The 22,819-nt window shown below is 39.2% G+C and overlaps 2 protein-coding genes across 2 annotated transcripts in view; both read left to right on the plus strand.

Annotated features, from left to right (window-relative positions):
* LOC130222799 (cytolytic toxin-alpha-like) overlaps positions 1-5,852 on the plus strand; it is a 10,380-nt gene extending 4,528 nt beyond the window's left edge. Inside the window, exons 3-5 of the mRNA XM_056455355.1 lie at positions 2,285-4,006; positions 4,121-4,215; positions 5,078-5,852. Of these exons, the coding sequence (XP_056311330.1) occupies positions 2,285-4,006; positions 4,121-4,215; positions 5,078-5,389 (2,129 nt within the window). The 3' untranslated portion in view covers positions 5,390-5,852. The remainder of the gene's footprint in view (positions 1-2,284; positions 4,007-4,120; positions 4,216-5,077) is intronic.
* Positions 5,853-14,315: 8,463 nt separating this feature from the next.
* si:ch211-161m3.6 (uncharacterized protein LOC100005838 homolog) lies at positions 14,316-22,345 on the plus strand. The gene is made up of 3 exons (XM_056455327.1): positions 14,316-14,722; positions 14,826-14,958; positions 19,090-22,345. The coding sequence occupies exons 2-3, from the start codon at positions 14,874-14,876 to the stop codon at positions 20,028-20,030; spliced, it is 1,026 nt and encodes a 341-aa protein (XP_056311302.1). The 5' UTR covers positions 14,316-14,722; positions 14,826-14,873; the 3' UTR covers positions 20,031-22,345.
* Positions 22,346-22,819: the final 474 nt, after the last annotated feature.

Here is a 22,819-nt window from a genome sequence, read left to right on the forward strand (position 1 = left end):
ACTTACTTACTCAGAATGCTATCTCTGTTAGCCATTTTAACCATGCTAACAGTTCAAAAACACTAATTTTGTGGAAAACGCAGTCATGAAAATTACAGAACAACAGTAAAAACTAGAATCTAAAATTGATTGATGAACTTTAAAGTTGGCTTGAGAAAGCCAGGATCAATTCCAAAAACTGCAATACAGCAATACCCAAATATCTTTTTCACAAATAAATGAAAAAAAAAATTAAAGGATTAAAATATTACAAAAATTCATATTTTCTACATAAATATAAAAACCAGTACCTCCAGGCCTTCTTCACCTCGGGGCTTTTTTAGTTTATTCAGGACAATTTGCTTTTGTATAATGTTATTAATATTATCAGTGTAATTATATGCATATTTATATTTGTTTTATTAAAAATAAGCTTAGATTTGTCCACCTGTCAGGTTTTGGACCGTATGGGGCATAAGAACAGGACGTGTGTTTGGATATAACTCAGGTTTTTAATCACACTTTGTTATTATTGTTCATTTATTCCTTTGCTGGAAATTAGAACTGAATTTAGAAATAGTTTAGAAACAAATCTGTGCGCTTAACAAACTAAATGAATTATGCAGGCTAATGGATATCTGTGCGTACAACACGTTTCCTTATCCACGAAAGAGAAAGTGAAAGTACAGGCCGATTGGAGGAGTCTTATTCTTTATCCTCACGAGATGCTCTGTTTAACTGTTTTTTCGCTTGTGAAGTGTTTTTCCACTTACAAAGTCCGCCATTTAAATAGCAAATGCGCCATGGCGCGATGCAACTGACTCTTAAAGGGAATGGGAGATGAGACTCTGATTGGTTTATTCTCAAAACACACCCATATCTCATTAAGTCATTAGGAGAATAAGCTCAACCCTGTTATACCATGCGCCATGGCGCAGAGTGTATTTATCCGCCCTTAAAATAGCAAAAGTAGACTCAGACTTGCCCTTAATGCTTTTGCGCCCTGCGCTTTAGACTTTGCGCCTAGATCATTAAAATAGAGCCCTATAGACCATTTTGAGGGATGTAAACAAAAACAATGATCCCAACGTATTTCCTCTTGTACATTTTTAATTTCTATAGCTTCCGAGAATCCAGAAAGAGCCACATATTGATAAACAATGTTATAAAAGCTATTTTAACATTAAGTTATGATTGAATTGCCTCTTGTTACAGTTATGAAATAGTTTGACAACAAGCAGGACATGTTCATGGGCCAATGACCACATCTATAGAACGTCTATAGATGTTCGGGGGACTTGAAATGGTTGCATCCATAATAGTGCTGTGATAGATGATAACCGATAGATGCAAAAAGTGCTATGAAACTCTGTACACATGTACAAAAACTGTACACATATACTGTACCCTGGTTTCTTGGTTTAACACTAGTATATGATATCCACAGCTGTCATGGGCATTCTGTATCCGATATACTCTGCACACAGTAGACCAATCACAACAGACTTGGTCACCAGACCAATCTCCTCAGGTTATCATCACACAAAGGATGGGTTTAGAAATAAAATGGGTGAGCCTCTTGTTAAGGACTACCAAAACCAACATTTGAACCTTTTAAAATGCATAGTAGGGGTAGTTTAAATGTCAAGACATTGTATTTTGAGACAGATCCTTGTTCTGTTCAAGCAGCCCTGTTGAAACAATCGACCGTTGAGATTCTCTGCCTTGTCCTATCCAATTTTGCATTTGTCTTTCCTGGACAATCAGTTTTTTCAGAGGACTTGAATGATTAATGACTACAACAATTTAGTTTAGAGAAGGATGTGATGGAAAATGGTAAACACTCGAAAAATAAGCAAAATAACTCGAGTAATTAATTAAATTAATTCAATTAATCAGGACTGGTACTCTTTTAACAGTTTCAGCTTTAACCCTATCAACCGTAACTTTCACTTAATCTACAGGAGCTCCGTTGTGGGAGGCAAAACTAGAGTGGTGTACAAGTGATGCTTGACAACACTTCAATCACCGGCCTCACTCCACTCCTGTAGCTTTCTGCACTGCTCCACTTGTCAAAAATAACCCCATTACCCCCTGCAGACTACTGCAAGACTGAGGTCCTTTGTCTCACATGCCCTTAAAGCTGGCATCTCATATAAACATGTTTAATCTGCTCTTTCTGTCTTATTAAAATACCTTAAAATAGGATCGAGCAGTGACATTGAAATCTAGAAAACAATAGGTTAATATTTGTCTTAATTTGGATCTCCACCATACTAACTGTGAAAGCTGAATCTTACTTCAGGTGTTACTCTGTGGGACGAGAAATCAATCCATGACAATTTGGACACCCATCCTCAGCCCAGGACTGATTTGAAGTTCAGCGGCTCTGATTCCATCGCTGATAAGTGCAATTTAATGGATATAAGTGCTTCTCTGAAAGCCAGCTTCTTGGGGGGGCTTATTGAGGTGGGAGGATCTGCCAGATACCTGCGTGACACCAAAACCTCAAACCAACAGTCAAGAGTAACAATGAATTACAGTGAAACAACCAGATTTGACCAGCTCATCATCAGTCAGCTGCAGGATATCACCTACCCTCAAGTGTTTGAGCAGAAAACTGCAACTCATGTGATCACGGCTGTACTGTACGGAGCCCAGGCATTCATGGTGTTCGACAGGACATTATCATCGGATGAGAATATCCAGGAGATTGAGGGAGAATTAAATGTAATGATCAAAAAGATCCCTTCATTTTCCATTGAGGGAAAAGGATCTGTAAAAATGACAGACAGTGACAAGGACAAAGCCGAGAAGATATCCTGCACTTTTCATGGTGACTTTCATCTTGAGCAAAACCCCACCTCATACATGGAGGCCCTGGATACATACCAGAAGCTGCCCACACTGCTGAAGGAGAATCCCCAGAATGCAGTTCCAATAAAAGTCTGGCTATATCCACTTTGTTTACTAAATGATAATGTAGCCAAGCTGATGAGAGAAATCAGCTCAGGTCTAGTTTCCAACACTGTAGATATAATTGAGAATCTGGAAGAAGTCAACAGGGTTTCCAGTGACCTGTCCAAAAATACACTGACAAATGATTTCAGTGACATCCAAGAGAGACTTAGCTCGTTTCAGGAATCAGTTGGCATCTACAAGATGGTGTTCCAGAAAGCTGTGGCCAGGGTCTTGCCTGATATTCGAGGGGGGCTAAAGGAGGAGGGATCCCTTGCAGATATCCTGAAGATCCACCATGACTCCCCTTTTAATGCAGGGATGCTAAACCAGTGGTTAAAGGATGCAAAATCTGAACTTCACCTCCTGAGCTCTTATATGGAGATGCTTGATGGGATCAAACTTGAAGATTCAGACGGTCTCAGCACCATCCTTCTTGATCCTGATATTGATGTTGCGGTGTGCTTGACCATCACATCTTTGAGCTATGAAGACCCTGATCTCAAAAAACAGGAGGAGTTTCTGAAATCGGACCAGTTTAAGAAGCTAGATGGAGCAAACGGCCATGAAACAGATGTGGAACCTGTCAGAAAGTGGTTTAACAATCCTGATGCCATCAGACAGATGAGAGAGAGCTTAACTCAATTCAGGAGTTTTTCAGTGGCTAATAAAGATGATAAGAGAATCCGCTTCATTGTTTCTGCTATCTCAGATAGCTCCAATCCAGTCACTTCCATTTATCTTTATGAAAAAGGAGATCTGAAAAACACAAAGTTTCAGTTGCCATCCAAACCTCCACCACCAATAGTGAAGGATGTCCTGAACCAAACAGTGTCTCTGAAACTGCAGAAGTCCCCAACTGGAGTCACAGTGAAGTACAGAGTCGAGTACAAGGAGTCAGGTGCTGATTCTGCTGCTGAAGAAAATTGGCTTGTCAAAAACACAACTGATGAAGACTTTACTCTGACTGGATTGGAGCCTGATAAGTCCTACTTGATCCGCTACAGGACAGTGAGTGAAGTGGGAGTGAGTGAAGCCAGTGATATCATCAGCACAATACCATCTTCAGGTAAGTGTCATCTACATAAATTAACTTTACTGTTTTTGCCATCAGAAGAAACTATAATCCATCACTGACAATGATATTCTGCTGCTGTGTGAGCATGATCTTTTCTTCTTTTAGCACATCCTTCGATTGTTGGTGTGCAAGAAGGTTCAGGGTTCACCATTATGACAGGTTCTGGCAACTTTAAGGAAATCAGCATCACATTCGATGAGGTGTGTAAAGATTTCATTCAATGTTATCATTGTCGAGTCTGATTTGATATATTTGGAGGAAGATTTACTAACAGCATTTGCAAACACCTCTATGGAGGAAAAATTTCAAAGGATTTTATAAAGGCAGAAAGATTTGCAATCAAAAAAATGCCTTGATTGCATCTTAATGGGCGGATGCAGAGGCGCAGTAGGTAGAACTGCCGCCTTACAGCAAGAAGGTCGCTGGTTTGAGTCTTGGCAGGGTCAGTAGGCATTTCTGTGTGGAGTTCGCATGTTCTCCTGCATTCGCGTGGGTTTCCTCCGGGTGCTCCGTTTTCCCCCACAGTCCAAAGACATGCGGTACAGGTGAATTGGGTAAGCTAAATTGTCCGTAGTGTATGAGTGTGAATTAGTGTGTATGGATGTTTCCCAGAGATGGGTTGCAGCTGGACGGTCATTCGCTGCGTGAAACATATGCTGGATAAGTTGGCGGTTCATTCCGGTGTGGCGACCCCAGATTAATAAAGGGACTAAGCCGAAAAGAAAATGAATGATTGAGTGATTTCTATCAAGGTGCGCACACCGGCACTGCAAGTCGGCGGCTGTCCGCAGCGCCCAGCTACGACTCAGGACACTGTTCATATTTCTGCCACGTCACAGAGTGCCAAATAAATACTTTCATATGAAATAACATTCAAATGTGTGCGATACTTCAATCTGTCATGTGCGACCCCCTTCAGTTACTCGCAGAACCATCTTATCTGTTTATAAGTCTGATTTAGCTCTCATGCTAATCTGCGCTTTAGTATATCTAAAATAATTCTGGTTGCTGCTGTTTCAACTGCATTCTGAAGTATTTCACATGTATATTTGTGTCTTTTAGTTGTGTCTAAACTCCATCCAAGTGACTCTCAGCAGCGGCGACAAGATTACAATTGGAAGTACGAAAGGACCATATGAAAAAGTCTGTATATTTGACAAAAGTGACAAAATAGTTGCTGCAAAATTGTGGATGGGTGCATTACAATGTGTTGCTGGTTTGGACCTTAAGTTTGATGGAGGAAAATATTTTTCTTATCAATGCAGCCTACTAGTTGATGCTGTGAGTGTTGATGTGAAAACAGGAATCTGTTGTGGCATTACCGGCAGAATTAAAAACGATGTAATTGTTGCACTGGGTTTATACTTCTATTAGATCCATCAATACATAAATCTACTACTACACGCAGGCTTTTTGCAGGTTTCACCTAGTCAAATTTACAACCTTTTTAAGACTATTGTGAATTCAATTTTCATACAGGGCTAAATGCTAAAATCTTTGCTTGATGTTAATAGTTTAATTGAGATGGATTGTTGATGATTGTATGGGCGTTGACCCGACCTGTTTAAAATGATGTAAGACAATATACTACAAGACAATAATTCATAAAAAAGTTGATTTCGATTGCAATTAATTATCAGTATGCAGTAATGAATAAAATCTCCAATAACAAACGACAAATTAAACATATTATAAATGTGTGAGTCGATCAATAAATTGGTGGTTGTATTTTGGGATATGTTAGGTCTGTATTATTTCATTTAATTATGTGTACTTTGTACCTTGGTTGAAGGATAAATAAGTTGATGAACTTGAGAATAAAGAGTTTTCTTGATTTTTAAAAGCCTGACGATGTCTCGTAAAGTTTTTGAAAACTCATTTCCCATCGGTATTAAAGTTATATATAAAATAACTAAATTAAAAACCCCAGGCCTCTGCTGTAAATAAAAAATTACAGCATTTGCCGTGTGTTATTAAATTCAATAACATTCTCACCAGTCCTTATTCCTAACTTGCATCTAATACAGCAGTTTGTCACAGGGGCATGAATGAAATGTTCATGAGTGAACGTGTCACCTAAATTTACAGGAAACTCTTACATGAAAGCGCTTCACGTAAACACCTTAATTAAAATATTGTCTATTAAGGCAAATAACTAGATTACAGATGTCCATGTAAACATGGTCAGTAGTGTCTTCGAAATAAGTGAAAGATGAAGAAGGGCGTCCTGCTGATTTGATTCAAACAGGCAATTTTATTTGTCAGACGGCTCACCGGTTTGACTTTTATTCACCGTCATTCATTTTAAAAAGCACCCGGTCCATTTCATTTGTGTATGTTTTACTCGAACACATAAACTCTACAGGTGCCTGATAGTTAGATGTGAAGCTAACGTTAATCAGATTCACTCTAGTGAACTGCATCCATGTTAGCATGTCACGTTTGATGTGGTAACTTCACAGTAGGAATACACACAGGTTCGAAGACTCGTTCTCGCGCCCTACAGTGCAATTCGGTCAGGTATACATCCGTGCTAAAATATCAAGGTGAAAGTCATCATAGTTCCAGACTGCTGTCTAATACGACGTCTAAACATGTCACAAGGAGCATGATGCTTGTAGAAGTTGCGAAATATATTGAAGATGCACTTAATTGTTCAGTTCTGGTATGCAGAGAAGGGTTGCAGAAAGAGGAAGTATGTTTGGGTGCAACAGCCAAAAGACTGCAGAATGACTGATAAGGGACGTTACACTAAAACTCCACCTGTTAATATCAGTTGTTTATATATGCTGGAGTCAGGGAAATGTATGTGAGTTGCGAACCTCCTGAATGTAATTCTAGTATTGAATTGGGGTAACGTAACCCAGAAATCATCGAATTATTCACTTGTATATAATAAATTACTAATATTTTTGGCATTGGAGAAAACCCTCTCCAGACCTTTTATTATTGAGCACGCATGGAATTGGCTTGATATTCCAACAATTTGGTGACCTCCGAGGTGGAAAAGGAGGAGAGAAAGTTATTGATCTGACTTATTGCATTGACATCATCGGCGCCGAAAAATAAGGTAAGCAGAAAACCTGTTAAATCGAATTTCTGCAATTGGCCTAATCTAAATTGATTGATGTCATGTGATATGTAGGATTGGTGCAGTTAAAATATGTAAGCATTTGAATAATTCGATGAGTTTAAATGTATATATGCTTTAAGTGTTAACCGTTTTGTCCAAAAAATTTAGGGTAGTTTAGAATAGTTTAGAAGAGGTTGGAGAAGACTAGTTTAGGGTAGTTTCGTATAGAAAAGCAGTGCAGCCAGGGAAACTGTGAGTGTGGTGCAGGCAGGGGAACTGCGAGTGTGGTGCAGGCAGGGGAACTGCAAGTGTGGTGCGTATAAAGCAGGTTTGGCAAGCTGTCCCGGGAGAGAACACTGAGCTCGGAGATATTTGAGCCCAGGGCTCCCGCCCAGTCGATAAGCGTATCAGGAGATCCGAGATCAGGTAGGTTTCGAGAGCTCCCCCTTTAGAAAAGGGAGGAAAAGGAGGAGATGGGGTGGAAGGGGGGATTCTTCCAAACGAAGATAGAGCAGTAGGGAGAAAATGATCCATTTATAGTAAACTAGGATCACTCTGATTGGATTATTACTGATTACAGATGAGTGGCCAGACGTGCTCAATCATATCACGTGCTCCTCTCTAAATTAGTTTATGAAACCTCACTTGGTCGAAGGACAGATCAGACAAGGGCTGGGCTCCTACACTGAATTGAATAGAATACCATACTAGGGTGTACTATTCATGTGACTGCTGTCTCTGCGATTACTGTGATTTTACCTGGGCAAAAAAGGTATTGATGGTTACCTGAATTTGGACTATAAGGGTGGGATTCTGGGGACGGGCTGACGGGTGCAAGCCCCAACGTTTTATGGGGTTCAAGAGTTAAAGACAGCTATAGGGTCAGATTGTAAATAATCTAAAATAAGGGACAATTTAGTCGCGGAGGTCGTGACTTTGTGTGGATAATTTAGTTCGCTGATGTTGTGACTGTGTATACGAATAAATGGAAAAGGCAACTGGGAGGGTGAAATGGATAAGATGTGCATGGAAAAGAGACTGGGCGAATGTAAATATAAAAAGTAGTGCAGCCAAGGTCACTGCGAGTGTGATGAGAAATTGAGACTTGTAAAGAGCGCGCATTTTATTTGATGTAAAGACTTAGGGCTCTATTTTGACGATCCATGCACAAAGTGCAAAGCGCAGGGCGTTAACGCATCAAGGATCAGAATCCACTTTTGCTAATATAAGGACGGAAAAATCCGCTTTGCACCGTGGCGCATGGTCTAACAGGGTTGAGCTTATTCTCTTAATGAGTTATAGGTGTGTTTTGAGAATAAACCAATCAGAGTCTCATCTGCACCCTTGGTGCTCAAACTCTGTCGTCGTTGGGAGACATTGCTCTGTTAACCTGGAATTTCTAATGGTTAAATGTAGACCGTTTTATCTGCCACGGGAGTTCACCTCCACCATAATAACTGCTGCTTATATTTCTCCCGACGCTGATGCCAAGCTCGCTATGAATGAACTTCATGCAGCCATCAGCAAACAACAGACTGCTCACCCGGAGGCTGCTTTTATTGTTGCGGGGGATTTTAATCACTCAAACTTAAAGACAGTACTCCCCAAATTCCATCAAAACATTTTCTGCCACACAAGGGGAAACAAAACTTTAGACCAAGTTTACACAAACATGGCTGAAGCATACGCTGTGACCCCCCTCCCCCACTTGGGTCAATCAGATCACCTTTCTTTGTTTCTCACCCCCAAGTACTCACCCCTCGTCAACCGTGTGAAGCCATCAGTAAGGTCCATCAAAGTGTGGCCAGCGGGGGTGGACTCCACACTCCAGGACAGGTTTGAACACACAGACTGGAGTATGTTTGCTTCCCAGGCCACATGTGGCTCTCACACAGACATTGACAGTTACACTTCCTCTGTTCTGGAATATATCAACACCACCATAGACAGTGTTACAACCCAGAAACAGATCACCACATACCCAAATCAAAAGCCATGAATGAACAAGGAGGTGCGCCTCCTGCTGAAGGCACGCAACACTGCATTCAGATCAGGGGATGCACAGGCCTACAGCACTTCCAGGGCTAATCTGAAGAGGGGCATCAAAAGGCCAAGCACTGCTACAAGCTAAAGCTAGAGGAACACTTTTCCAACTCTGATCCTCGGCGCATGTGGCAGGGCATCCAGGCCATCAGCGACTACAAACCCAGCCAGTCCACCCCCACAGCCACAAATGTCTCCTTCCTGAACGAGCTAAATGACTTTTATGCCCGCTTTGAACGAGACAATACAGAACCCTACACCAGGAACACTACCTCAGCCGACCACTCACCTATCACACTCACCTCCTCAGAAGTCTACACCGCACTGAGTCGGATCAATGTGCGTAAGGCTGCTGGACCAGACGGTATTCCTGGGCACGTCCTCAAAGCATGTGCAGAACAGCTCACTGGGGTATTCACAGACATTTTCAACCTGTCGCTTAACCTAGCAACTGTGCCAACATGCTTTAAAACCACCTCTATTGTGCCAGTCCCCAAACACTCCAGCCCAAAATGCCTGAATGACTACTGCCCTGTAGCACTCACACCCATCATCATGAAGTGCTTCGAGCGGTTGGTCCTGGCACATCTGAAAGACTCTCTGCTATCCACACTGGACCTACATCAGTTTGCCTACCGTGGCAACAGGAGCACAGAAGATGCTGTCTCCATAGCACTGCACTCTGTCCTCACACACCTGGACAATAAAAACACTTATGCACGAATGCTGTTTGTTGACTTCAGCTCAGCATTCAACACTGTCATACCCTCTATGTTACTGATCAAACTCAGAGACCTGGATATCAACACGTCTCTCTGCAACTGGGTTATGGACTTTCTGACTAACAGACCTCAGAATGTTAGATCAGGCCACATCTGCTCCACCACCGTCACACTCAACACTGGTGTACCACAGGGCTGCGTGCTGAGCCCCTTCCTCTACTCCCTTTTTACCATCGACTGTAGGCCTGTGAACAGATCCAACACCATCATCAAATTTGCAGATGACACCACAGTGATTGGTCTAATCAGCAATAATGATGGGACTGCCTACAGGGAGGAGATACGGCATCTGGCCACTTGGTGCACCGACAATAATCTGCTCCTTAACACCAACAAGACCAAGGAGCTCATTGTGGACTTCAGGAAGGGACGAACAGGCTCACATGATCCCATCCACATTAATGGGATGGCCGTTGAGCCTGTCTCATCCTTCAAGTTCCAGGGGACCCACATCTCTAAGGACCTTTCCTGGACCACCAACACCTCCAGCCTGGTCAAGAAGGCTCATCAGCGCCTATTCTTCTTGAGGCAACTTAAGAAGAACCAGCTTTCATCAGCCATCTTGGTGAACTTCTACCGCTGCACAATAGAAAGCATCCTGACCAACTGCGTCACAGTCTGGTATGGAAGCAGCTCTGTTGCTGAGCGTAAGGCACTGCAGCGGGTGGAGAAAACTGCCCAACGCATCACAGGGACTACACTGCCAGCCATAGAGGACATCCAGAAGAAACGCTGTCTGCGCCGAGCACGCAGTATTCTTAAGGACTCCTCTCACCCTGCTCACAGACTGTTTTCTCTCCTGCCTTCCGGCAGGAGCTTCAGGCTCCCCCGGACAAAAATCAGCAGACTGAGGAACAGCTTTTTCCCCAGAGCTGTCTCCCTCTTGAACTCTGCCCCTCACTGACTCTTTTGCCCCCCCAATACACCCCCCACACTCCTCTAACTTAAACTCCTCACAATAACTGCACTGTTTAACATTTGCACATTTAAAGTTTGCACATATTCATTGCACTGATTCATTTATTTGAACTGGACATACCCACAGCACATGGACATTTGTAATTATGTTTATCTATCTGCACACTTCTGCTATTAATAGAATCCTGTACATATATTCATTTATTGTAAATCTGTTCATAGCTAATACAACCTGTATATGATGTTGATAGTATATCCATCTGTAAATATCACCATAGTTTTTCTATAACTGCACTTTATAACTTATACCTGTATCCTGCACTTGCTGCTATTGCACTGCTGGTTAGACCTAAACTGCATTTCGTTGCCTTGTACTTGTACATGTGTAATGACAATAAAGTTGAATCTAATCTAATCTAATCACAGTTGGTAAACTTAGAGCGCAGTGAATGGGAGAGTACAACAAATCATTATTTACAATGCTATTTACTGAAATAATAACAGAGAAATTTCATGATGTTATCAAGACTTTCAGGAAAAGAATTGTGAGAGACTGATAACGGCAGCCAGAGGAGAAAATGATCTTATTTACTGTCCTGCCCCCATAAACGCTGCATAAGAAATCCTCACACAAGTGATAATTTTTTTTTTTGTTTCATTTGATGCAAATTTGATTTAATACATATAAATGTTCATGTGTATATAAAAAAAATCCAAATATTAAAAACTTTTAAGGATCTAAGATGCTGATGACATGTTAAATAAGTCATAACTAGGCCCACACGAAATGTGTTTGATTCTGTTCATTTACTTGTGTAAATGTATGTACATTTATATTTATTCAGTTTTTAAATTGATTTCAGTAATAATATTGACTGATATGAGTGTGTTCCTATAATGTATTTACAGTACAGTTTGTAAAATAATAATTCCTGTCGTTTAGTAGACATATGGGTCTGAGAGACTTGCTTTGTTAACCAAATAAAGTGAATCTAATTGGATTTGCATTTTAAACATTAAATAAAAGTTAAACAGGTGTTAATTTTTAGTTCGTATATTAAGGTTTTAGTTACGATACTCGCAAAATAATTCTGCATTCATTCTGCAGATTTTTAACAAAATTCTACGCAGAAATAGCAAAAATGGTCCGCAGATTAAACCCTAGTCATAACTTGTGAAAAGGGTCCACCGCAGTTGCTAGATGTATCAGAATCAGAATCAGAAAGAGCTTTATTGCCAGGTATGTTCACACACACGAGGAATTTGTTTTGGTGACAGAGCTTCTACAGTGCAACAGGATTAGAGAGACAGGACAAAAAACAGATAATAAATATATTTAAAAAATAGAAGTAGTGAGTGCAAATATACAGATTGACGAGTGTATGTACGTGTTTATTACTATATACAACGTTATATGTGCAGCTGTTATGTGCAAATTGGCATGTAAAGTGTGTTGTTAAATAAGTGTATATGTGTATAAAAGTGTATGGCAAGTAGTGATGTTGGCAATTATTATCATCAAGTGTTCATGAGATGGATTGCCTGATGGAAGAAACTGTTTCTGTGTCGGGCTGTTCTGGTGCGCAGTGCTCTGTAGCGTCGACCAGAAGGTAAAAGTTCAAAGAGGCAGTGTGCTGGGTGTGAGGGGTTCAGAGTGATTTTGGCAGCCCTTCTGCTCGCTCTGGATAAGTACAGTTCTTGGGGAGTAGGAAGGGTTGTACCAGTGATTCGCTCAGCAGTCCGAACTATTCGACGTAGTCTTTGGAGGTCGTATTTAGTAGCTGAGCTAAACCAGACAGTTATTGATGTGCAGATGACTGATTCAATGATGGTTCATCTGATTCAATTCAATCCTAGTAAATGTGGACAGTGAAGGGTCGAAGGCATAACCAAAGGAAATTTCATCTTTAGATGTAACACTTCAGATATAACAACATAAATACTATATCAGCAATCCCTAGATCATCTAAACCTCTGTTTGTTTCCCATAAGAACTTCTGCTGACTGAAGCTGCGATGCTGTTTGTAGATTTGTTTAGTCTAAAATAAATCTGAAGATATTCAATGTGTGATTTAAAGACAATATTGTCCAGCACAACCAGATCTAGGGCTTATAAATCTCTTTAAAGTGAAATTATCCAGGAAGTATGTGGGTAAACATGCCCTGTTGAGTCCAGAGTAAGAGGTCAGAGTAAAATAGACAGGCTGACTGAGAGATAACAAGTCAAATATAATTCTACTGAAATATATTTCCACCTGATTCAATTATTTATGAGTCAAATTTGTCATGAAAGCATGAATCCATCCTGCCTTGTTTGAGTGGTTCTGCTGGTGTAATGGTGTGGGGATACCAGTGACATACACTGCAAAAAATAAAAACGATTTGATTTATTTAGCTTTACAGTAAAATGATCTACATTCATTATTACATTCAAGATATTAGATTGACTTAAGATAAGATCTAAATTAAATAAATACAAACATGGATTAAAACGACAGTATTTTGTGCTTTAAAACCCGTTCTTTTCTGGGGTATTTCAATCAAAAGTCTCTTGTGTTGTTCACCCCATACATGAGCAGCGGACAGATATGCAGCAACTGTGTGATGTTGTGTTAATATGAGCCAAAATCTCAATGTTTTCTCAATCTCAAGGCTGAATTACTGGAGAAAAACAGCCACAAAACACCAAATGCTATGGCTATAATGAAAATTAAATAAGTTTGAATGAAAACTACGACGGTGCTTTGGGCTGGCATGTTTTTAACCAACAAATCCTAATAAAATACATACGCCAAACACAAGAAACAACCTGTTAGCAAATAGCAAATATGATTTTTAACAAGTTGACTAATTTTAACAGGAAAAGATTTAATAATAAATGAAATTCTCTAAACAGTATAGGGAAATTGTGAATAGACATGAATTATTCATATGATAGAATATTCCCAGAACTGTCAGAAAGTTTTAAAAGGTGATTAATGTCTCTATTAAACCAATTGACTAAGAATAAAGATTTATTTGAAGAGGTTATATTACCATTATTACAAATAAAGAAGGTGTGAGGAGAAAAATTGTGAGAGTAATGACTTTTCCAAGCAAGAAAGGCTTGTTGATGGAATTTAGAGCGATTAAACTGGATATTAGAAACATTACAATCACATGTTAAGAAAAATCAAGCCACCTATTTGGTTAAATAGATTATGAGGACTATGGTTCCAACAGGAATTCGGGGTGGATAGACATCACTGAATTCAATTGACCTTAAATATTAATATCCTAGCATCTCTATACTTCCTTCAGCTTTTTTATTAGTGAGAACTCTTTTTTTAATTCTTTGGGATTTGTTTTTCCAAATAAAAGAAAATAAGTTATTGATATTTCGACAATTAGAATCTCTAACGAGAAACAACCTGACTTTTATTTTGGTCTACTACATAACGTCATAAGAATGCGCCGCGCTCCTGCATCTGTTGTGATTCGGCTGTAGAAAGGTTTGTTTTAAGCGCTGAACGCTTTTTAATCGATACAAGTCGTTCAGTCACTCTCATGTGCTTTATAAACCACGCGACGGTGTCTTTTCTTCTTTTATCTGTAACGCTGGAATGCTTTATTCAAGTTAAACACACGTTGTTCTGTGTGAGGAAAACCACGTCAATACGAATAACAGTAAACGAGCGGTCTACTTCGTCAGTCAGTCTGACATAAACACGAGATTGTCAGTGATGAGGAGCAGTAATGGAGAATAAAGACGTTCTGAAAAGCCGAATTAAATTAATAAAATGCTTCAGAGAATGAGGGCTTGTTTTGAAGCGGGCTGGCGACTTCTGCTGGTCAAAACAGCACAGAAAAACGAGGACAGAGGACAACTTTGACTAACCTCATATGTTTAATGTAAGTGTTGATATTTCAAGTCAGTAACACTGAAAAGTTACTCAAAAATGTATAAATGTCATGTTTTTTCTTTCTTTCTGTTAATCGAGCTCCTCTCAAACAGGGAAAAGACCCCATGAAAGGCCCGTGACATCCACATTTTACTATATCGATGGCGTTTGTTAAAGAGGAGTGTAAGGATTTTAAGACTGAAGACATATTCATAGTGAAAATGGAGGAGGCGGAGGAACACGCAGGTTAGTTTTCATTTCATTTTTAAAGTACTGATGCTAATGCCAATACTAATGTTAGCATCAAATGCACCTCTGAGGGTCAGACTTGAAAATGAAACACTTTAAATGCCATTTATTAAATAGGAGGAATAATAAAGTTATATTTTGACATTTACAACTGAAATAAAAGCAAATGAAATTATTTCACTTTTTTCTCTCGCTGTATGAATGGTTATTAGTGGTTTTCAGCTTTCAGGATACTCGGCGTTCACTGTCTGGACCAGACAAACTATAACGAACATCGTGTCGAACTGTGCCACGTTTTTAAAATTCTTACTCATTGTTTTCTATGGGGATAACAGCACTCTGTTGTAAAATTATTGCATAAAATTATTTATTTCCTGTGTGTGTGAGAGAGTATATTATAATAAACACATGTGAAATAGTTTTTTTTAAAACAAACATAATAGTTTTAATTACTTATTTCAAATAACTTTTTTTTTTTTTTGTCTTTGTCACGATGAGAGTACAGAATACTTTACTAGTTGTTTTGGAAGATACTTATGGAAGCCCTTTCCCACCACTGAATTAAAAAAATATTAAAAAAAAAAAACTTTAAAAAGAAATTTAAGTCAGAATTGCGAGTTATTAAGTCAGAATTGCGAGTTATTAAGTCAGAATTGCGAGTTATTAAGTCAGAATTGTGAGTTATTGAGTCAGAACTCTGAGTTATAAAATCAGAATTGTGAGTTATAAAGTCATAATTCCGAGTTATTAAGTCAGAATTCCTTGTTATTAAGTCAGAATTCCTTGTTATTAAGTCAGAATGCGAGTTATTAAGTCAGATTTGCGAGTTATTAAGTCAGAACTCTGAGTTATAAAATCAGAATTTGGAGTTGTAAAGTCAGAATTTGGAGTTAATAAGTTATAATTCCGAGTTATTAAGTCAGAATTGCGAGTTATTAAGTCAGAATGCGAGTTATTAAGTCAGATTTGCGAGTTATTAAGTCAGAATTCTGAGTTATAAAGTCGCAATTCTGAGTTATAAAGTCAGAACTCTGAGTTATAAAATCAGAATTTGGAGTTGTAAAGTCAGAATTTGGAGTTAATAAGTTATAATTCCGAGTTATTAAGTCAGAATTGCGAGTTATTAAGTCAGAATTGCGAGTTATAAAGTCAGAATTGCGAGTTATTAAGTCAGAATTGCGAGTTATAAAGTCAGAATTGTGAGTTATTAAGTCAGAATTGCGAGTTATAAAGTCAGAATTGTGAGTTATTAAGTCAGAATTCCTTGTTATTAAGTCAGAATTCTGAGTTATAAAGTCGCAATTCTGAGTTATTTGCGAGTTTTAAAGAAGTTTCCTGTTATGGCGATTGGCCATAAATGAAGTGTTAAAGACTCTTTCTTTAGGTTCTCTGCTTGTGATGTGGTCTGGATTCGCAGCTCAGTTTACCAATAAAGGCCAGGAATACACAGTATTTGGTTGACACTTTTACTGAACTGAAATATAAATTAATACAACCCTTTTAGATTTAGCCCTTTATAATGTCTATGTACGATATGTCTGCAGCTCCCAAGTACACCACACGAGGGCACTCTTTCAATATGAAACGAATAACAGCTGCGACAATATGTAGATCATATAATTGTTACACATATAATAGATAAATAATAATGAAATCCTCATTTTAGACTTTTGGAGGAATCACACAACCTATAGCTAGTTTCAGGCGCTCTGTTTAATGCTTTATAATTGCTATTTAGACCAAACGGTAATAATTAAAAAAGAACAAATCCATACGAATAAATAGACAGCCTAGATCAACAATATATTTCCTTTCTGAAAGTGTGATAAACAATAAAAAGTCAGATATAGGCTTTATGTTGTGATTATGAGCTAATGTGCATGCGTCTTTAAAACTCCATTTATGGCCAGTCGGCATAACAGAAAACTCATTTTTAACTTGCAATTCTAGCTTTATAACTCAGAATTGCGACTTTATAACTCAGAATTGCGACTTTATAACTCAGAATTGCAACTTTATAACTCAGAATTACGACTTAATAACTCAGAATTGCAACTTCATAACTCAGAATTGCGACTTTATAACTCAGAATTACGACTTTATAACTCAGAATTACGACTTTATAACTCAGAATTCTGGCTTTATAACTCAGAATTCTGACTTCATAACTCAGAATTGCGACTTTATAACTCAGAATTCTGGCTTTATAACTCAGAATTGCGAATTAAAAACTCAGATTTGCGACTTTATAACTCAGAATTCTGGCTTCATAACTTTATAACTCAGAATTGGGACTTTATAACTCAGAATTCTGACTTTATAGGTGCCGTATGTACGTTTAACACCCAGTGGTTTAACTAGGTATTGCATTCCTGGATCAAAACAAATGCAAACACAGGTTGCCAGATTGAGGACCAACAGCGAGATTATCGAGCCTAAAGGCTGATTTAAGTCGTGTTCTAAATAAAAGCAGCGGTATGCGATAGAGGGAATTTTCTCCATATTAAAATCAAATTGATATATTAGAAATGGCTATTTCTGCAGCTCAACTGAACAACAGAAAACTGACAATGATCTCTTCAGGTACTCCTCATGTGCTTTATTCAGTGTTAAATGCTAATAATGTGAGATTGAATGCCATTTCACATGACATTTATTGCCAAACTATTGAAAGCAGCAGCAGATCTCACCTCAAATCTGGAAAATAAAATAAACCGTTTGAAACTGAACTGTAGAACTGTGATTCAGCGCAAGCCAACACATATTAGTGATTCAGCATCTTCATTTAATAATGTTAAAGAGTTTTAATATGTATTAATTAGATTATAAAACCTTACCATTTGGCTGAAGTGCAGTGAGTGCACTGTTCTGTGCTTCTGAATGGCTGTATTTAAATTGTTTCGTCTGGCCAAATTGCTTATCACTGCAAATCTCTTCACATAGCATGTTGTTAGGATATGGGATTACAATGTAACCTGCTCACCTAATGTTTACGCTTGTAATATTTATATTATTTGCCAATTAATAACCACCTCATGTGGCGCTCTGAATCTTGTAAAGACTGTCAGAACATTAATATGTTGATCATTTATTTCAATTAATCGATATTATGAAGATACAGGACAATAGACCTTTATCTATAAAGTATAATTATAGAAACTGTCCTCATCTTAACTGAAAGCTACACCGTGTTTGCTGGCCTCACGCACCTAAGGGTTAAAGGGTTAAACAAATAACGCACAGCACTACTACGATTACAGAAAGGTTTAATACACTTACCTTTCAATACGTTTTGGTCAACACAATCACACAGCAGTTCGTAACTTTTTGATTTAGTGGCTAATTCAAATGAATTCGTACGATCTAATTTGTACATTTTCATACGATTTGCTCATCCCCCAATGACGGTTGGGTTGAGGGGTGGGGTTTGGTGCCACGCCTCCTTTTTAAATTCGTACAATTTCGTACGACTGAACTCATACAAATTCATACGAATTAGCCACTAAACTGACAAAACATAAAATACTTGCGTTTTCTCGTGAGATCAGGCTGGTTTTGGTGCGATTATAACCCGCTGTTAAAAAAAACAACAAGAATGACTGAATGTTGTGAATGAGAAGCTGTAATGTAACCATGACAGGATGAATTTTGCTGTGGCGCCCCGCCATGGAAGAATGAATGTAGCGGAAACCATGTACAGTACAGTTCAAAACGGGTCACCCTGATCAGGCTGGGTTTCAACTGCCAATGGTATCCTTACTTGGTAAGCGTCGCGTATGACATGCAATCAATGTCATTCTTGCCCAAAAAAGTAAACCATACAGGTTGTTCACATGTGTCTTTTGCAAACTCAAGTACTCTATTTCAAATGTAGAGACAGATCTACTTACGCAATTAGGGAGAGGTAGTGTTATTACAGTGTAGTGTACAGTAATTACAGTAATACTTATTACAGTACTAACTGTTGTTACAATGTAGTGTTTTTGGCTGTTGGTTTAAAGTGGGCACTTCTTGTGTTGTCGATTCTCTGTAAACCAATAGTATTGAGCAGTGAGTTTAGTTCCACCCTTTTGGTACCTTATTTTTTTTATTTTTACTTTATTTTTTTTTAATCTTTTTTTGCCATAGACTTGATGCCAGTGAAAGAGGAGACTCAAGAACTGGAAGAGAAGGTTCCTTTTGAAAGTTATCAACATTTCGTAACTGGAGGACAATCATTTAATCGTGCACAGGCTGAAAAACCTTCCTCGCAAGACAAATTGCAAGAGATCGACCCTATAAGCTACTTCATCTGCTTTCAATGTGGAAGAGGTTTCACTCAGAAAGGAAGCCTCAACAGACACATGAGAACTCACACCGGAGAGAAGCCTTACTCCTGTCCTTTGTGCGGAAAGAGCTTTAATCAGCACGGAAACCTTGAAGTGCACATGGGCGTCCACAGTGGAGAGACCCCTTTCACCTGCCAGCAGTGTGGGAAAAGTTTCAGCCGAAAAGGAAACCTTAATTATCACATGAGAGTTCACACCGGGGAGTGTCCTTTCACCTGCCAACAGTGCGGAATAAGCTTCACTGCGAAAGGAAGTCTTACCAGACACATGAGAATTCACACCGGAGAGAGACCTTACACATGCTCCGAGTGTGGAGAGACCTTTGAACAACATGGAAACCTTAAGGTCCACATGAGAACTCACACGGGAGAGAAGCCTTACACATGCCAACAGTGTGGAAAGAGCTTCGATCAGCATGGAAACCTTAAAGTTCACATGAGAATTCACACGGGAGAGAAACCGTACAAGTGTCCTCAGTGTGGAAAGACTTTCGATCAACATGGAAACCTTAAAGTGCACATGAGAATTCACTCCGGGGAAAAGCCTTATACGTGCCCTCAGTGTGGAAATAGTTTTACTCAGAAAGGACACCTTGAAGTTCACATGAGAATTCACACTGGAGAGAAGCCTTTCACCTGCCAACAGTGCAGGAAAAGTTTTAACCGTAAAGGAATCCTTAGTAAGCATGAGAGAACTCACGCTGCACGCTCTTCTGGTGGCAATGTGGAGGTAAATATGTGAACACAGTATGTGCAGTGCGTCGTCTTCTCAGTTACAAAAGAAATGGTGAGATACAACCTTTGTAAAAGCGTATGATCATAGAAATGGACAGCGAAGCTTAAAGGAACATCCAGATAATCGTCACAGACCAATGGTAGGTACTGTTAGATCACCATCTCCACGCCAGATAAATAAGATTCAGCCCCAGACGACAGATCTTGTCAGGAGATGTCAGTTTCTCCAGGTATTTGGACAAGTCAGCAGAGTTTCCAATACCCAAACCCGGTAACCAGTATTCAAATGAATTAACAGTCTACTATCATTATAGGAGTTGACTGAGAAAACCAGAGAGGTGCAGGAGACAAAGTAATGATGATAATAGAGCAGGGTTTATTGAATAATCTTAGCTGCGTGTGTTTCCGTGCGCTCTCGTCAACCTTGAATTAGCGACATACCCTCATTCACGAGTTCACACTTGCAATAGTTTCAGAATAAAGCGTATTTGGCGTGCTGTCCGGGGAGAGGGCTCTGAGCTCGGGGAAGACACCCAAACTCGAGTTATTCCTCTTATCAGGAAACAGAGAGGAATTGGGATTCGAGCGAAGTATCTAGCCCGGCCCCAGAACGCTCCCCCCGGGATTGTAATGCTTAAGAGGTGAGGTGACGGGGTGGTGGAGGGATGCTAAAGTCGTAAGATGCTGCAGGTAAGACAGCTTTGGTATATATAGGGGTTTGGTCAAGAACTGATTGGATAGTAGAATAATTGTCAATGACGTATTTGATACTGAAACTTCTGCACGTGCTCCTCCCGAAATTTGTTTATAAAACATCACTACGTCAAATCAGATTTTGATTAACATCCTAAATGATAAACATAATTGAATTAAAAATATGAATCAAATAAATGGATGACGTAATGAATAACTAAGATTTATCACTGATTAAATAACCATAACTGAAGTGATCAATGCAAAACTAGTAATTAAAAAACAACATTAAATAAAATAGAATTGAACACACAGGTTATCTCGAATTTCAGATTCTCCAGATGCGTACCAGCCAGACATTTTCAGGTCATTTCACTTTACCAAGCTGTTTGATAACTTTAGGTGGCTTCATTGTGGGAGGAGTTTAGCATTTAAAAAGGTGCACTTCTGTTCCTCGAGCTCAGGGTTAGACTGGGACAAAAAATCGGCCCTGGCATTTTGTCCACTACATGCAATCGAAATGCTACCAATCTGTGCCGACCCTTGGATATCTTTACTAACTCTTATCCGATTAGGCTGCATTTACACTGCAGACGTTGATGGTCAATTCTGATTTTGTGACTGTATCCGATTTTTTTTTTTTTGTTGATGACCCACTTACATCGTCTTTTAAAAGTGACTCAAGATTTACTGCATTTACACAGCAAAAGGCGCAATGAGCAGGAAAAAAAAGAGCGGGCGCTGACCGACAGCTGATAATAAATGACCGCTCTTTTCTCGATTCCAGTATTAAATCTGTTTGCAGGGTTTATTTTTATTTATTTTAATTCATTTTGACAGGTTGTTTATGGCAGAAAAGTTCTCATTTGGCCATCTTGTTTTAATCTAGGCCTTTTTAAACCAGTAGGCATCTTAATGTAATGTCCATGGCGTGATTTATGCGCATGGTGTATGCAACGGTTTTATATTAGTTTATATTGGTTACGCAGCGGATGCTGATCTCTCTCTCTCGTTAAACATGCTTAAGTATTTGTGCTACATGACAATATCAAAGCTTTTTTAGTCCTCGTGTATGAGATGTAAGGTTTGGGACTTTGAAGTCTGTTCTGAAATGAAACATCAGAGTTGACGTCATTCGCTATGGTTTTTATTGACGTGCTACTCGCATTGACATCCACCTGCTTACACTGCAGACACAGATCGAATTCATATCGGATATATTTCCACGTATGAACAAGGCCTGAATCTGATTTGAGTAAAGTGGAATCCACGTGATTTCTTCCTGCTTACACGCACATGGGCCATATCTAGGCCCACACGGAATCTGCGCGCGCAGAATTCTGCAGATTTTTAGCCCATCATTGATTCTGTTTATTTACTTGTGTAAATGTTTGTGAATTATTCCGTTTTTTTTTATTAATTTCAGTAATATTATTGACTAATATGAAAATAATCATATGAATTATTTGTGCCACATTGGAGAAAACAAAATTGGAATTGAGTCCCTCGAACCATGCAGTGTAAATGCAGCCTGAAAGATTTCTGTATACGGTCCAGAAGGTTCTATAAAATGGACTATGGATCTAGTGGACTCAGACACGGCCCTAAACGTATCGACGCTGTTTTTCAGTCTTCATAAAGCACATAAACACAGCTATTCTCTCAATGAAATCCATGTTAGCCATTTAGCATCAAAGCTAGAGTCACCGGGCAGACAGAAGCCCTGCGAATTTATGTCTGTTGTGAAGTGAATTTGTAAACTCAAAGTGTTAACGCGTCTATTTATGCGCAAATATCGTGAGTCTGGTGGGAACACGGCATAAGGCAAGGCCCTGAACCCCAACAACACACTCAAGTTGTTAAAATAAAATGTTGTGATCTATGGTATCAAAAGCAGCGCTTAGGTCTGATGCTGTGATCACACCAGATGCAGAACGCGCAGATAAGTCACGATATTCGCGCGTAAATAGACGCGTGAACGTTTGAGTTTACTCACTTCATTTGCAAGTCAAAATCAGCTTTATTCGCACATCAAATTCACTTCAGAACAGACGCGGATTCGTGTGATGGGCAGGGCTTCTTTCTGCCTGGTGACTTAAGCTT

The sequence above is a fragment of the Danio aesculapii genome, chromosome 4 (assembly GCF_903798145.1).
Source record: "Danio aesculapii chromosome 4, fDanAes4.1, whole genome shotgun sequence".
Classification (NCBI taxonomy): domain Eukaryota; kingdom Metazoa; phylum Chordata; class Actinopteri; order Cypriniformes; family Danionidae; genus Danio; species Danio aesculapii.

Bases quoted from the DNA above. Each gene is read 5' to 3' on its own strand.
- si:ch211-161m3.6 (XM_056455327.1), top strand. From the start codon at position 14,874: ATGGCGTTTGTTAAAGAGGAGTGTAAGGATTTTAAGACTGAAGACATA. The intron at 14,959-19,089 runs GTTAGTTTTCAT...TTTTTGCCATAG, and splicing joins GGAGGCGGAGGAACACGCAG to ACTTGATGCCAGTGAAAGAG.